Source organism: Mobula birostris, chromosome 27, assembly GCF_030028105.1.
Source record: "Mobula birostris isolate sMobBir1 chromosome 27, sMobBir1.hap1, whole genome shotgun sequence".
Classification (NCBI taxonomy): Eukaryota; Metazoa; Chordata; class Chondrichthyes; order Myliobatiformes; family Myliobatidae; genus Mobula; species Mobula birostris.
The window spans coordinates 3,333,434-3,349,563 of record NC_092396.1 but is presented as its reverse complement, the minus strand read 5'-3'; the positions used below and the strand labels follow the sequence as shown (position 1 = coordinate 3,349,563).

The 16,130-nt window shown below is 42.5% G+C and overlaps 1 protein-coding gene and 1 long non-coding RNA gene across 3 annotated transcripts in view; one reads left to right on the top strand and one right to left on the bottom strand.

Moving 5' to 3' along the window:
- Nucleotides 1-3,496: 3,496 nt before the first annotated feature.
- The window catches only part of ppih (peptidylprolyl isomerase H (cyclophilin H)), a 29,936-nt gene continuing 17,302 nt past the window's right edge, over nt 3,497-16,130 (top strand). Inside the window, exons 1-4 of the mRNA XM_072245302.1 lie at nt 3,497-3,596; nt 12,396-12,460; nt 12,566-12,589; nt 15,233-15,277. Of these exons, the coding sequence (XP_072101403.1) occupies nt 3,531-3,596; nt 12,396-12,460; nt 12,566-12,589; nt 15,233-15,277 (200 nt within the window). The 5' untranslated portion in view covers nt 3,497-3,530. The remainder of the gene's footprint in view (nt 3,597-12,395; nt 12,461-12,565; nt 12,590-15,232; nt 15,278-16,130) is intronic.
- On the bottom strand, nt 7,001-15,699 carry LOC140188730 (uncharacterized). Of its 2 annotated transcripts, XR_011883367.1 has the most exons (3): nt 15,560-15,699; nt 12,982-13,877; nt 7,001-7,230 (listed from the first exon to the last, which is right to left on the bottom strand). It is a non-coding gene; the product is annotated as an uncharacterized lncRNA (long non-coding RNA). The 2 variants fall into 2 exon arrangements; XR_011883366.1 differs by lacking the exon at nt 7,001-7,230 and having other exon boundaries at nt 12,881-13,877.

The window sequence follows — 16,130 nt, the reverse complement described above, 5'->3', positions numbered from 1 at the left end:
GTTCAGTTGTAACTTTTAAGAGAAGTTTGAGAAGGTACTGTACATAGATGGGAGAGGTGTGGAGGGCTATGGTCCCACTGCAGGTAGACTAGCTGGGACTACGCAGAAAACCAGGCCAGCATGGAGTAGATGGACCAAAATGCCTGACTCAATGTTGTAGTGCTTTTTGATTCCAAAACATTCAGCAATGTCACAAATGAATGGTTAACAACAGAAATGGCCAAATCTGATACAGATAGGAAAATGGAGATTTTAATTCTCTTTCTTCCCTCCCTCACGTGCCTATTATTCACCTGGCATTCACTTATCACCCACTAGACATTGTTCCGCTCATTTCCAAACCCCAAACCACACTTGCATACCTTGTTAAGCTAGCTCTGTCCCCTTTTCCAGTTCAGATGAAGGGTCTCGACCTGAAATATCTACTGCCTATTTCCTGCAGAAGAGGCTTTAAAATGTAGAGAACATGGGTCATGGTGGCTAGGACAAATATTTATATATTTATTTTATTGAGATACAGCGCAGAACAGGCCCTTCCCGGCCCAGCGAGCTGCATCACCCAGCAAACCACCTATTTAACCGCAGCCTCATCACAGGACAGTTTGCAACGACCGATTAAACTACCAAGTGGTATGTCTTTGGAATGTAGGGAGGGGGGGAACTGGACAAACGCCAGGCCCTCGTGGGAAGGACTTTCTTACAAAAAGCATTGGATTTGAACTCCAAAGTCCAATGCCCCGAGGTGTTACAGCGTCACACTAACAGTATTGCAGCTGGACAAGGTATTGATGAGGCCGTGCCTGGAGTTTCATGTACACTTTTGTCACCCAGTTATAGGAAAAAACTGGAAAGAGTGCGGAGATTTTCAAGGATGTTGCCAGGGCAAGAGGGCCTGAGTTTTAGGGAGAAGTTGACCAAGCTTGGTCTTTATTCCTTCGAATGAATAAGAATAAGAAACAACTTTACAGAAGTGGTTAAAATGATGAGAGGCAAGGTGGACGGTAACAGTCTTTTCCCCAGGGTAGGGTTCTCCAAAGCTATCAAGCGTAGGTTTACAGTGAGAGTGGATAGAGTTAAAAGGACCTGACGGGCAAATTATTTATGCAAAAGGTGGTGAATATATGGAACGAACTACCAGAGGAAGTGATTGAGGCCGATGCAGTTGGGAACAATTAAGAAGCATTTGGGTAGCTACGTGGAGTTCAAAGTACATTTATTATCAAAGTATGCATACACTATACAACCTTGAGATTCATCTCCTTACAGGCAGCCGCAAAACAATTACCTCAAAAGAACCCATAGAAACTGAAAGACGCCCACTGTGCAGAGAGAAAGAGAGAGAAATAAAACAAATCATACAAACAATAAATAAGTCAAGTCAAGTCACTTTTTATTATCATTTCAACTATAACTGCTGGTACAGTACACAGTAAAAACGAGACGAAGTTTTTCAGGACCATGGTGCTACATGAAACAATACAAATATAAAGTGAATAGTATTTAGAACAACAGTGAGTCTTCAGACATGAAGCCAGGGGAAGGCCTATCACCTCAGCCCATAGCAGAGTAAACATCGCGGAGCCCGTTGACTCAGAGTCTGGAGCAGGCTCGTGGCTCCAGCTTCAGTGCGGAGTTAATGTCATGGAGGGGAGCAGCTTGAGGGAACACGGGAATTTTTTTTTGTTTTTCACACCATTCTCTGTAAACTCCAGAAACAGTTTATAATGAAAATTTCAGTAGGTCAGCAGTTTCTAAAGTACTGAAGTCACCCTGTCTGGCACCAACAATCATTCCATGATCAAAGTCACTTAGATCACATTTATTCCCAATTCAGATGTTTGGTCTGAACAACAACTGAACCTCTTGACCATGTCGGCATGCTTTTATGCATCGAGTTGCTGCCACATGATTAGCTGATTAGATATTTACATTAATGAGCAGGTTTATCTAATAATACGGCCACTGACTGAATGACTCTTTTTCCTTGCCTCTTGAGAAAGACACACAGCTCTCTGACAAACTTATAAAACATTGTTTTCCATTATTGCTTTTCTATTTGACTGCCTCAATATGGGTGGCAGGGTGGAGATGTGTCTCTATCAAAGGAGGTGTAAGACACTCCTCCCCTCTGCTAGCGCAGGTCATCTTAGGGCAAGGTGTAGCCCCTGCATAACACTGCCCCCCCCCCGATCAGGGTCGTGTGAAGCCATGGGGGCAGGCAGTGGATGGTCATATGAGCAGCTGGTGCATATCACAAGTCCTGGCTATGTGACCACCGACACCAGGCAGACAATCTCTGAAGAGTATTGATATTGGCTGGGGTCACCTGTCTTGTAAAGACACTGCCCAGAAGGCAATGGCAAACCACTTCTGTAGAAATGTTTGCCAAAAGTAATCATGGTCATGGAAACACCACGGTCGTCCATATTGGATGACACGGCACATGTCAATCGAAGGAACCCCAGTGTAATCCTGTTTGGAGAGTATGGAAAACCAAGCAATTCACTGAACCTCGGTATGTCACAATAAAAAACTAACAGGCCAATTCCTTCCAATGGGAGCAGGAAGTCTCTCAAAGCTATTCTATTATTTAGTAAGGTCATGCCTGATATGCCAGGAACTTATAATTTGCATTATTGCCAGCTCATAATAATCACTCACACCGTGTTTGTGAATTGCTTCTATATTCTGGTTTTGTAAATGATCTAGACGATGGCTCATGGTTCAGAATGAGACCCTCCACCTCATGATGCTGGAGACCTGCTTTCGACCTCAATGTTGATAGGGATGGTGATGGCGTGTTTGGGAGGAGCAATGGAGTTGGAATGAGGAAGCATTTAGATCAGCCTGTGAGGGAGCTCCAGGACCAGCACAGTGGGTGTTGGCATGAGGGAGCTCCAGGACCAGCACAGTGGGTGTTGGCGTGAGGGAGCTCCAGGACCAGCACAGTGGGTGTTGGCGTGAGGGAGCTCCAGGACCAGCACAGTGGGTGTTGGCGTGAGGGAGCTCCAGGACCAGCACAGTGGGTGTTGGCATGAGGGAGCTCCAGGACCAACACAGTGGGTGTTGGTGTGAGAGAGCATCCAGATCAGCCCCTGGGTAGGAATGAGGGATTTTCGGGACCGGCACAGTGAGGGAGCGTCTAGATTAGCCTGTGGTGGGTGGGAGTGAGAGAGTACCATCAGCTCAGTGGGGATCGGCGTGAGGGAGCGCCGGGATCAGGTTGGGCGGGGTAAGTGAGGTTTTACCGATCCTGGAGGGGTGTAGGAAGTGAGGGAGTCGGGATCAGCCCGGTATGGCGTCGGGGTGAGGGAGCCCCTAGAGCAGCCGGGTATGGGTGAGGGAGTGTCGGGACCAGCCTGGTACAGGTTGGAGTGAGGGAGAGCCCGGCCGGATATAGGGTCAGAGTGAGGGAGCGCCCGAACCAGCCCGCGGGGGCGGGGTCTTCCGCTGTCAATCAGGTGAGTGGAGCGGAAGCCGAGTGAGGTCACCCGCCGCCCAGTCCCGCCCCTTTTCCTCCTGTGGCGGCGATGGCGGCGCCTCCGAGCAACCCTAGCAACCCGGTGGTTTTCTTTGATATCACCATCGGCGGCCAGGTGAGGGGGCCTGAGGCCGAGGAGCGGGGCGACGGGGCACCAAGGGACCCGGTGCGGCATTAAAATCAGGAGCAGTCCGGTCCCGGGGCTGGGGTCAGGGGATGAGGGCGGAACAGGCCGGGGCTGGGGTCAGGCATATTGGGGTTTTGGGAATGAGACCTGGAGCCGGGTATGGGACCATGTCCGTGGCTCCTGGGAGTGGGTTAAGATTAGATATTTTGCTGCCGCAAAACGACAGATTTCTCGACAGTGTTCAGTCGGTGGAAGATCAAGCTGGACCAGGCCAACTTGCCATCAATCTACAGTTATGCCACCCAGGGACTTGGGATATATATTATATTTTTCATGACTTTTTTTTCTGTAATCAAAACTATGTGCAGTGTGCTGTTGGTTATGTGTTTTCACCTTGATCACGGACGAACGCTGTTACGTTCCTCTATTTTCTTGTATTGTTGGATGATATTTCAACTTGATATTAGATCTGACTCGGATTCATCACTAAGCTGTTGGCAACGTTAGGTGGGTCTCACAATATTTGGTAATATTTTGCTTTATGTGGTCTGCGTCATATACGTTTTGTGGGTGCGCCGTGGTCCCAAGGAACATTGTTTCATTTGGTTGTATGATCAAATGATAAACTTGTATAGTCAAGGACTAGGTATTATAACCTTTATCCATTTTATAAAAGTCATAAATTAGGAGTATGATGTTGTTGTGGCGTGGATGAAATTACCGGAGAGACAAAGTCACTGGTAGATACAAAGCAGCTTCTTCATTCCACACAACAAGGTACAGCAGGCATCATACGGACGGAGACGCTTTCCGCAGAAAGGTCTGCTAGCCCAATGTGGGCTCGATATTTTTATGCTAAACACAAAGGGCAATTCCTATTTACAAAGTTATAGACAATGCTTTCTTTTGAAGCTACATACAAAACATCACACCTGACTTCATCCTCTCCTCCAGACGCCCGCATGTCTGGGTTGGTACTCACAGCCTTTCGGAGTGCAAGTTGAATCCACAATACACTTACTTGGTATTTTACATGCTGACATAGAAAACAATTCATATTTATAAAGTATAGATAATACTGTCTTCAAATCTACCTGTAAACTTCACACTTCCATCCGCAGCATCTGGCTAGTATTCTGATATTCACGGCTTTTAGGAAATGCATTGTTATGAACTCAATCCACAGTACTTGTCAAACAGAAGACTGGTGGCCAGAGTTATTTAAGTGTAAATGAATCATAACATCATTCCTATACTAACCTTCCACTGCTGGTGAACTGTGGCTGTTGGATAAACCACCTGCAAAGTGCACTGTGGTTACTCACTGAGGCTTATACCATATGACATTAGGCCATTCGGCCCATTACGCCATTCCATCCACAGTCTCCTGCCTTCTCCTGTAACCGTTGATGCTCTGACTAATCAAGAATCTAGCAACTTCTGCTTTAAATATATCCAAAGACTTGGTCTCAGCAGCCATCCGTGGCAATGAATTTCACAGATTCGCCGGCCTCTGGCTAAAGAAATTTCTCCTCATCTCTGTTCTAAATGGACATCCCTCTATTCTGAGGCTGTGCCCTCTGGTCTTAGATTCCAACACTATAGAAAATATTCTCTCCACATCCACTCTATTGAGGCCTTTCAATATTCAATAGGTTTCAATGCGATCCACCTGCCCCCCCGCCCCCATCCTCCTAAACTCCAGCGAATACTGGCCGCCCAGGGCCATCTAAAGCTCCTCACATGTTAATTACTGATAAAAGACATAAATTTGGGAGTATGGTGCAAGTTCTTTACAGTTCTGTATGAGGGCATCTTCACAGTCAATGCTGAAAATGAATCTTGCACCGCTGACACGGTGGCTGCTGTTGAACTAGCTGTAACCTGCAGTGTCGTCACTCAACAAGCTGTAAACTGCAGTATCGTCACTCAACAAGCTATAAACTAGCTGTAAACTGCAGTGTGGTCACTCAACAAGCTATAAACTAGCTGTAAGCTGCAGTGTCGTCACTCAACAAGCTATAAACTAGCTGTAAACAGCAGTGTGGTCACTCAACAAGCTATAAACTAGCTGTAAACTGCAGTGTGGTCACTCAACAAGCTGTAAACTAGCTGTAAACTGCAGTGTGGTCACTCAGCAAGCTGTAAACTGCAGTGTGGTCGCTCAGCAAGTCGCCTTTGCTTCCAGCCCAGCCTGGCAATCGTATCACAACAAAAGACATGGAGAACAGTCAACTCAAAATCAGAATCAAGTACTTGGCAGAATTTGTTGTTTTGCAGCAGCAGTACAGTGCAATACATAAAATATACTATAAATTATAAGAAATATATAAACATTAAGTAAGTAGTGCAAAAGAGAGCAAAAATAATGAGGTAGCGTTCATGGGTTCATGAACCATTCAGAAATCTGATGGTGGAGGGGAAAAAACTGTTCCTCAAGACATTGAGTGTGTGTCTTCAGGCTCCTGTTCCTCCTCTCTACTGGTAGTAATAAGAAGAGGACAAGTCCTGGTTGGTGTAGTTCCTTAATGATGGATGCTACCTTTTTGAGGCTTTGCCTTTTAAAGATGTCCTTGGTGGGTAGTCTAGTGCTATGAAGGAACTATCCGACATGTCACACAGCACTCTGAGCTGTAAATATATTTCTATTTCTTCAGTCAAAACCCTGGAATCCCCAACCTAATAGAACTGTGGATTACTGTTGCCTAGTTCAAGAGTGCCCGGACCACAGTATTCTCAAGGGTTGCTAGTGATGCACTAGTTTAAAGTTCAAGTTTAATTATCATTCAACCATACATGAACACACATGAATACAGCCAAACAAAACAGTGTCCCTCTGGGGCCAAGGTGCAAAACACAATACCAACAGTCATACACAGCACAGGCAAATATAGCACATATAAGATAGAAGTAAACATACAATCACACAAAAAATATAGTATAGGCCAAGTGCCTAAGTGAACTCTCCTGCAAGTTGCTGGTGCGTGGGTGTTATCGGTAAGAACAAGTAGTTCTCAGTAGTCTGTAGATGAACCATACTTGCAATCCGCTTGTCATGCCACTGATCAAACACTGGAGGGTGGCACCAATGGGAGGGGCCAACACACATCCTCTCACCCCCTCCAACCCCCAAATCCAACATGGACACTACACTACACTGTCTCTGGCATTTCCTCTCCTGGACTGCTGCAACGGGCAAGCCCACAGCTTGAGGCCTACTCCTCGCTACAGCAAGGCCACACAGCTACCCTGCTGTCTGTCTCACCAATAGACAAGAGAAACATCCAAAACAATCACTGGCTGTTAGACTGCTTTCCTATAGCAGGCAGCAACACGGTCTGCACGAAGTCCAGCTCTTCGGCCAATGATGGGGTAGACCTGCAGTACCTGAAGTTCTTTGTGGCTAGCATTGTCCAGCCATTATAAAAAAAGACATTTCAAATCACCTTTGATTGGCTCCCCAAAAGGTCACTGTGCCTGAACGCACCATCTTCTGACCAGAAGTCCCTCAATATTCCTAATTTCCTCAAAATTCAGAAATGCTCCAGGATAAACATGTATTTTCATCTTCATTTGATTTGGTAGCTAGTCTTACGTCAGTATTCTCTGCTTTTGCTCATTCCTGTAAGTAAAAATGGTTCTATTCAATTCATCAAGGCTTTCAAAATTTAACAAGCATCATCAAATACAGTCATAGAATTGGTACATTTCCAAAAGGAGATTCAACCCATTGTGTTCAGACCTCGTCTTCACTGCTTGTTCTTCCCCGCCACCCTCTCCCTTCCCTGGCTTCTCCCCTGTAGCCAAACAAATTATCTATTTAGCTGTGTTTTTTTCAATTACTACTTGCAGGTGCAATGCAACCTGTTCTCTACCATATGGGGCAGCATATCAGTGATCTTAATGTTTTACAACGCCAGAAATTGGACGTCATTTACTAAGGACCCCCATCACCCAGGACATGCCCCTTCTCACTGCTACCATCAGGGAGGAGGTACAGGTGCCTGAAGACACACACTCAATGTTTCAGGAACAGCTTCTTCCCCCTCCATCACTGAATTTCTGAATGGACAATGAACCAGTATACAGTACATCATTTTTTTTCTTTTTGCACTGCTTATTTAATTGATATTTAAAAATAAAAGTTCTTGTTGTAGTTTATAGTTTTTAAATTATGTATTTCAGTGCACTGCTGCTGCAAAACTACAAATTTCACATGTGCCAGTGATATTAATTCTGATTCTGATTGGTAGCTTAGGGTTCAATTCCTGTCCCTGTCTGTAACAAGTTTGTACATTCTCCCCATGAGCACGTGTGTTTTATACCTGATTATGATAACAGGCCCTTCCTGCCCAACGAGTTCCCACCACCCAATTAAACTCATTTGGCCAGGTAACCTACTAACCCATACATCTTTAACCAATTTCCCCGGGGATCAATAAAGTATGACTATGACTACTATGACTATCTTTGAGATATGGGAGGAAACCAGAGCACGCAGAAGAAAGCCAGGGGAGAACGTACAAACTGCTTGTATTCAGCTGTGAGAACTGAACCCTAATTAAAGTGTTGTACTAACCACATAATGATGGTGTACATGTCTGGTGCTATCGATGGGAGAAGCTGTAGTAGGTAACACTTAATCCTGATAAGTATTGACGGTTGTACTTGTTATTGTTGTTAAGTCCGTCACACCTACAGGCCACCGACAGCAGCTCGCCAGAGTCCTTTGTTGTGGTTCTGTCTTCGAGTGGTCCTGGCTTATGGAAGGTTGATTCGCCCATTTGCTTCCAGACTAGCAGCTCTCACCACATGACTTCATCTGTCTTTTTGGCAAAATTTGTTCCTCTACCAGGGATGAAGTCTTTGGAGCTTCTGTTGGAGTTACTGTAGCTGTGCATTTTTTACAGGATGCGGTTTCTAGCCTCATGCCCTTTTGCAGTCGGGCTAGGACTATAAAGATGGGGCATACACTAGTCCGAGTCTTTCAACTCAGCTGTCGTGGCTTTTCATGCCTTTTGGGAACTTACTCGTCATACTACATTGATGTCCAAATTGTCATTGATGTGGTCTGTATACACAGTATGCAAGGCAATCTTTTCAAAATATCTTGGTACATAAGACATAGAAACAGAATTAGGGCACTCAGCCCAACGAGTCTGCTCCAACATTGCATCATAGCTCATTTATTATCCCTCATTCTCTTGCTTTCTCCCTGACTAACCAAGAACCTATCAACCACCGCTTTAAAAATTCTCAATGACTTGGCCTCCACAGTGACCGTGACAATGAATTCCACAGATTCACTATCCTTTGGCTAAAGAAATTCCTTTTCTGCTGTTAACTCCCCCACCATAGAAAGCATCCTTTCCACATCCACTCTATCTATGCCTTTCAATATTCGATAGGTTTCAATGAGATCCCCCCTCATTCTTCTAAACTCTTAGCAAACATAAAAGCAATACCAATACAAGGGATGGTGGTAACACACACAAAATGCTGGAGGAACTCAGCAGGTCAGTTAGCATCTTTGGATAGGAATAAACAGTTGACATTTCAAGCTGAAACCCTTCACCTGGACTGGAAAGGAAGGGGGAAGGAGTTAGAATAGATGATGGGGGGGGGGCAGGGGGGGACACAAGCTAGAAGGTGATAGGTGAAGCCAGATATGGGAGAAGGTAGAGGAATAGTGAGAATTGGGAAATGGGGGACTGGAGACGCTGTAGAAGATGTTCATCAGAATATTGCCTGGGATGGAGAGCTTCAGCAATGGCAAGAAATGAAATGTATGGTTTCAATAGTACGGCCTTGTGCTGGAGAGGAAATACAATAATGAGGGGTATAGATAAGGTACAGTAGATAGTTAAAATCCTCTTAGCAATGGGCCTCATTTACATTTAGAGCTAGGGAGTTCAGATTAAATCTAAGGAATAGTTTTCACTCGGAGTGTGGCTGTAATATTGAACACACTACCGAGTGGATGATGGCAAAATGAACACTTGAATTCCTAAGGCATAGAAAGCTACAGACCAGGTGCTGTAAATGGAATCAGTGTAGATTTAGACATTATGGCGGCAAGTATATGGGTTGATACTGTTTCTGTGCAGTAGCACTCTTATTCCAAGGACAATCAGATTAATGTTGATACAAGTATATTGCTTTTGTAAGAATTTCTATAAACTTACTTATATTTTCTAATTGGTTCGTCCTGCCTTTCTAATTCTAATCTGCTTCTTATCCAATTATGCTAACAGCATATTTTGAAATTCTTCACTTTTCGATGTCTGAATACTAATAAAGTAGAAAACAAGTCAGTGAATATTAGGCAGCAGTCAATAGACAGCAAACTGTTAAAAATGTGCTTTTGAAAATTCAACATTATAGGTGAGAGAATTAATGAGCAAGATCATTAGATGCTTAATGAACATTGAGAGTTTCTAGAACAGATCAAAATCTATGAAAGTGTAATAGATTTTCTATTGTACTCTTATGTCTATAAAACTATAATAGATTTTGAAATTGGATTGTTTTCATTTTGTTATGTCTTTGGCTTAAAGTGGACTTTCTACACAATGGGAAGTGTTACTCAGACAGTTTATAGAATAGCTGCCTTGTCTGAAATTGAATATAGTCAAATATTTTAAAGGGAATGATTTACTTTGAGACGGATACTGATCTGGCTTATATTTCCACTTCTAAGTACAATATTAATCAGCTTCACATACATTTGTGTTCAGATATTTCACTGTATTCATTAAGATAGTTCATGCAGTAACTAGTGTCTGTTAGTTCTGTTTGGAATGTCTGTTTTCATACAATTGGAGGTTCTAACAGTTTTCATCCACAGAAGAATTATACGATAACTTCATAGTTGAGTAGAATTAGCATTTAATTACCCAAGTAAATGTGTTCTTAATCATTTGAATGTACACTGAATAATTTCAGCTCCACTATTTGTTGTTATTTTGAATCCTATAATTTTAATTAGAAGTAATTTACTTAAAAGGCCACTGTTATGAAAGTGTGCAATTAAGTTGAATTGAAAAAAAAATAGCATGTTTCTTGATTTTATTGATTAGTCATTATTTCTCGCAAAGTAAATAATCCAATCGTGTTAGAAGAACTTCTTAGTGATTAGGGTAATTGCTTCAGTAGAGATTGTCCCAATCCATTTACCAGAAGGTGGACCAACTCAGAACTAACCCAAAATGGAGAGGGGTCGCAGAGGTTAGTAATCTCATCCACCATTAATACAAGCTACTGAGCTTTTCTAATTACTGGATTCTTGTAAACACTGCCTTGCAGCAATTCATAATCTCTAAACTTGTAGGAATGTTCCTAGATGAGCCCCTAGATGAGTGGATCGAGAGAGGTACAAGATTAGGCACTTCTTTTGCTGAGTATTTACTATAGTCAGAGCAGAACTGCACTGAGTATCTAGATGGGTGATAGCTTAACATTTTCTAATGCTGTGATCTTGTTCCAGACACTAAACATGAAAATTTATGAATTATGTTGGTATTTTATAAAACTTAAACTTTCAGGGAATCCTTCATACAAACATTTGAACAGTAATGATTTTAAGAATAGACCCTCATACATATTTCACTTTTGACATTTGAAAAGATTTCTAATTGTATTTTAATCCTTGGCTGTCAATGTGGGGAAGACTAGCATAACATCCCCAGTAGCCTAACCTGATCCAACAACAACAGGTGCCACAGCCAAGAAAGCTCACCAGCACCCTTACTTCCTCAGGAGGCTAAAGAAATTTGACCTACCCACTTTGACCTTCACCAATTTTGATCAATATTCCATTAGAAAACATCCCATCTGAATGTATCACAGCTTAATATGGGAGTACAAGACCTGTGTTGCACTTGCTCACTTTCTTTTACATAAGATCAGAAATTTCCCACAGCATCCCAAGTGTATTTTCACCAAAGCCCTGCAATAAGATATCTTTACTGTTTTTCTCAAAACGTGCTAGTGCTTATATATTTATGCACTTTTTGTTCCATATCCATAGATTAACTATACATTTCTTTATATAATTATTTATTCTTGTTATTTTTGTGTTGGTGTGACATGCAACAACACAGCAAATTCCTAATACATGTTAATATAGGCGGTGAATAAAGTTGGATCCTTGATCATTTCGTAGAGCTGGGGTTCCCAACCTTTTTTATGTTATGGATCCCTACCATTAACTGGAGGGTTGGGAAGCCCTGACAGGGTGAAGTTCAACATACGGCTTACCTTCCTAACCAATTGCGCACCTGCATGTTTGCTTTCAGTAACTAATATGCAAAAGCATCCAGATCCTTTTGAGCATTCACATTTTCCAATCTAACGTTAGAGTAATACTCTGCCTCAATCTTCATGTTAGTGTTTGTTCAGCTGGCTGGCCATCCCAACATCATATCCTGGATTCTTTGGCATTTCAGCTCTCTGCAGTTTGGTTTGTTATCCCACTGAAACCTCCTTGGAAATGATTGTAATGGTGTTATAAAATCGGGATACAGTCATAGAATGCACCAACACAGAAACTAGTCCATGCCTAGTCACATTGATCTGCATCTGGACCTCCATTCCCCTTCTGTCCATGTACTTATCCAAATTTACCTTAAAAGTTGCAATTGAACCTGCATCCACCACTTCCACAAGCAGTTTGTTCCACTCTCTCACCATCCTCTGAGTGCAGATGTTCCCTTTAAACATTTCAGCTGTCGCATTTAACCTACGACTTCGAGTTCTTAGTCAAATGATCTCTTTGTTCTGTAACAGGAGGTAGGTCGGATGAAGATAGAACTGTTTGCAGATGTTGTTCCCAGGGCAGCAGAGAACTTCAGGTAAGATGCTGTTAAATTAGCCACTTTATTTCCCTTCCAAACTCTATAAACTACTGTAATTCATTGTTATGCTGTTACTCATTCAATGCTTTTTTTCCATTTTAGGCAGTTCTGTACTGGAGAATTCAGGTCAGTCTAAGCTTTGTTTACATGTGGAGTATTTGGCCTTGATTTGGTGTTCTTAAGAGTTTTGAAAACTAGATGCAGTACAATGTAATTCTACGCTCAGGTGAAGCTTACAGAGTAAAAACACACAAGTAAGAAATTTCATTGCAACCTGCAGTATATGACAAAAAATCTAATCTGAGTCTAGTTCACAAACCAGTTATTCAGTTTACCCAGTTCTTTTGGTTCTAAGGAATGTAATAGAACACAACTTAATGTGTTGACTATGAAAGTAATTGAGAAGGCATTGTACAGTTTATTTTTGTAATTTTTTTTATCAAGAATAAAGTTTTATTTGAGATATAGAAAAAATTCAGTTTACCCAATATTCACAGTAATGAAAAGATTTTCATTACCTGATGAAGGCCTCAGCCCAAAATGTCGACTGTTTATTCCCTTCCATTGATGCTGCCTGCCTTGTTGAGTTCCTCCAGTATGTCTGTGTTGCTCTGGAGTTCCAGCACCTGCAGAATCTCGTGTGTTTTTGATCAGTAGATGAGCTGGCTCTTTTGCCTTGAAATCAATGATGCAAAATTGCCAGATCATATTTCCTCGAATGGACTAATAACTTAACTCAATGGCTACATATGTACATATTATTTTGCTTTCTTTCCTGAAATTGCGCATTGTCTGTCCTTGGGTAAACCAAGTTGTTGAGCTTTATTCCGTTCCACAAAGATAATGTAAAGGTTTTTGCTGGGAGGAGTTGTTCAGTGGTCAAAGACCTGCTGGTTGATGTTGATGTTCTACTGTCACCGTCTCCTAATCCCCAACCACGGCTGCAGGGCTAAAATCAGATGACGGATCACCGAACTTCACACAGTGCAGAGCACTACATACAGTATAAGAAGAGTTGTGTCTCAGTAGTGCAATCACTCCGTCAAGTATGATCTCCTAAGGGGTTATCTTGGTGGGTCCTCAGCTGATGGTAGAGGCCTATCTGGGATCCACATATTCTGGTGAAGTGTGAGTAAGAGTAAGTGGTGGCTGTGGTTAGTGGTCGGGTCGTTTGGTTGTTCAGTCTGTCCTTTTGCAGTTGCCGCTTGCACTCTGGCGTAGTGGAGGTTGCTCTCATGTAACACAGGCTGCTCTTGAGCAGATTTCCTCCAGGTGAATCTATTGAGTGCAATGTCTTCCCAGTTTTTCTCCTTCCATTGTTGAAATTCTTCAGGCCGATATTGATGTTATCTTTGAAGAGTTTCCTTTGCCCACCAGGGGCTCGCTGACCGTCCTTCATCTTGGAGCACAGGATCTGTTTGGGGAGACGTAAGTTAGGCATCCGAACAACGTGACCTATCCATCGGAGTTGGAGCGATTTATCATGATGGAGATGTAGTTCGTTGACCTCCCCCAGTACGCCGGTGTGTCTGTTCTTTCAGCTGATCGTCAAAATCTTTCATAAGACTCTTTGGTGTTACTGTTTCAGGGCTTTTAGGTGCTGACTGTAGCTGATCCATGAATCAGCTCCATATAGACCAGAGGATCTATCTGTCACCATAGCAATGAAGTCACCACTTCAGTCTTATTCTACCTACCTTCTTAACTATTGACCTTGTGTAGATTAGCACAAAATAATTAAGACATGCCATTGCAATTGATTAAATAATGGGATCTTTTATATACCGCACGTCTGCGAATCAGCTGGGGTAGTCGAAGGCCCAGTGTCTGCTTCCAAATGAGAGTCCACTGGAGGCCAAAGAATACTGACTATCTTGGGGTTGCATATGTGGGTGGGAGGAAAGGAGCTTGCTTTACTGTTACTTGTTACTTTTGGGTTCTGTGTTGTTTTGCTGAACGTGGTGGGCATGTTATGTTGGCACCAGAATGTGTGGTGACACTTGACATTTCTTTAACTTCCTGTTACAGAACAAGGATCATTTAACTAAGAACTCAAAGTCATATGTTAAGTGCGAAAGATGTATTTCTCTGTATGTTTTGATGCCATCAGCATCATCATTCTGTGCCGTGTGGTATGACATAGACAATCATGGTCTTGCATCCTTGACCATAATTGTTCTTGTCAAATTTTTCTACAGAAGTGGTTGCCATTTCCTTCTGGGCAGTGTCTTTACAAGACAGGTGACCCCAGCCATTATCAGAGATTGTCTGCCTGGCGTCAGTGGTCACTTAACCAGGACTTGTGATATGCACAGGCTGCTCATATGACCATCCACCACCAGCTCCCTTGGTGTCATGTGACCCTCATTAGGGGGATGGGGGTCTAAGCAGGTGCTACACCTTGCCCAAGGGTGACCTGCAGGCTAGTTTAGGGAAAGAAGACTTCATACTTCCATTGGTAGACACGTATCTCCACCCCAACACCCCTATGTTTTGATGTACGTGTGATAAGTAAACCTGAATCTTGAACCTGTTGCTGAAAGGAATGTGACTAAACGCCGGCAGCTTTTCTTAAAAATGGTTTGGCTGCCTGTATCTTATCTATTCAGTGCAATTATTTCATACCCTTTTGCTGGCCTCTAATGATTTTGGAATGGAGTTACTTTAAGTTGGAAGTGCAGACTTAAAAGATTAACACCATGTTAGTTTCAAGAACTTGGGACTTACTGACACCATAGATTAAAAGTGATTTTTGTTTTGTTCCATCAGGAAGGACGGGGTTCCTGTAGGTTACAAAGGAAGTACATTTCACAGGTATGATAGTGCATTTTAATTTACAGCATTGGATTTTGTATTTTGGCATTGTTTCATGACTAGAGATCAGAATCAATCACCATTCCATTAGAACCTGCATCGCTGCCAAGGAAAATTGGGTAAATATTGCAAGACACAACCCACCCAGCAAACTGCGTTTTCCAAGACCTCCCTTTTGAAAAGCCCTAAAGCGCTATCAACAAACCGCGTCACCCATCAACCCACCTACTTAACCCTGCCCTAATCATAGGGCATTTTCCAATCAGCAATTAACCTCCTTACCGGTATGTTCTCGGAATGTGAGAGGAAGCTCACATGTCAGGAAAGAGAGCATACAAACTCCTTACAGATGGCGTGGGAATTGAACTCCAAACTTTTGATGCCCTAAGCTCCAATAATGTCACACAAACTGCTACCTGACGGTACTGTTTCTTCCCTCAGACATGTAATCTAATCAGCCATTCTAGTTAACCACTCCCAACACGTCTATCTGTTACCTCCAGACACTGGACTGTAAACACTTCAAACCACTTTTGATAAAGCTGTTAACATTGTAAACACATGCTGGTATTTATGTATTTATGCATATTTTGTTCCATATCTATACTTAATCTCTAAGTTTATTTTTTATATAATTCTGTATTCTACATCATTTTTGAATATTGTTTAATGTTGCATGTCACAGCAGCTAGATGTATTAGTAGGTCAATTGGTCAGTTATTTATTGCAATTTTTAGTTATTGTGTATTAACATGCCACAAAACAACGAATTTCATGACATCTACCGGTGATATTAAACCTGATTCTGATTCGGCATTTGTCCATCAATCTGAACCTGTGGCAACAGTCTACT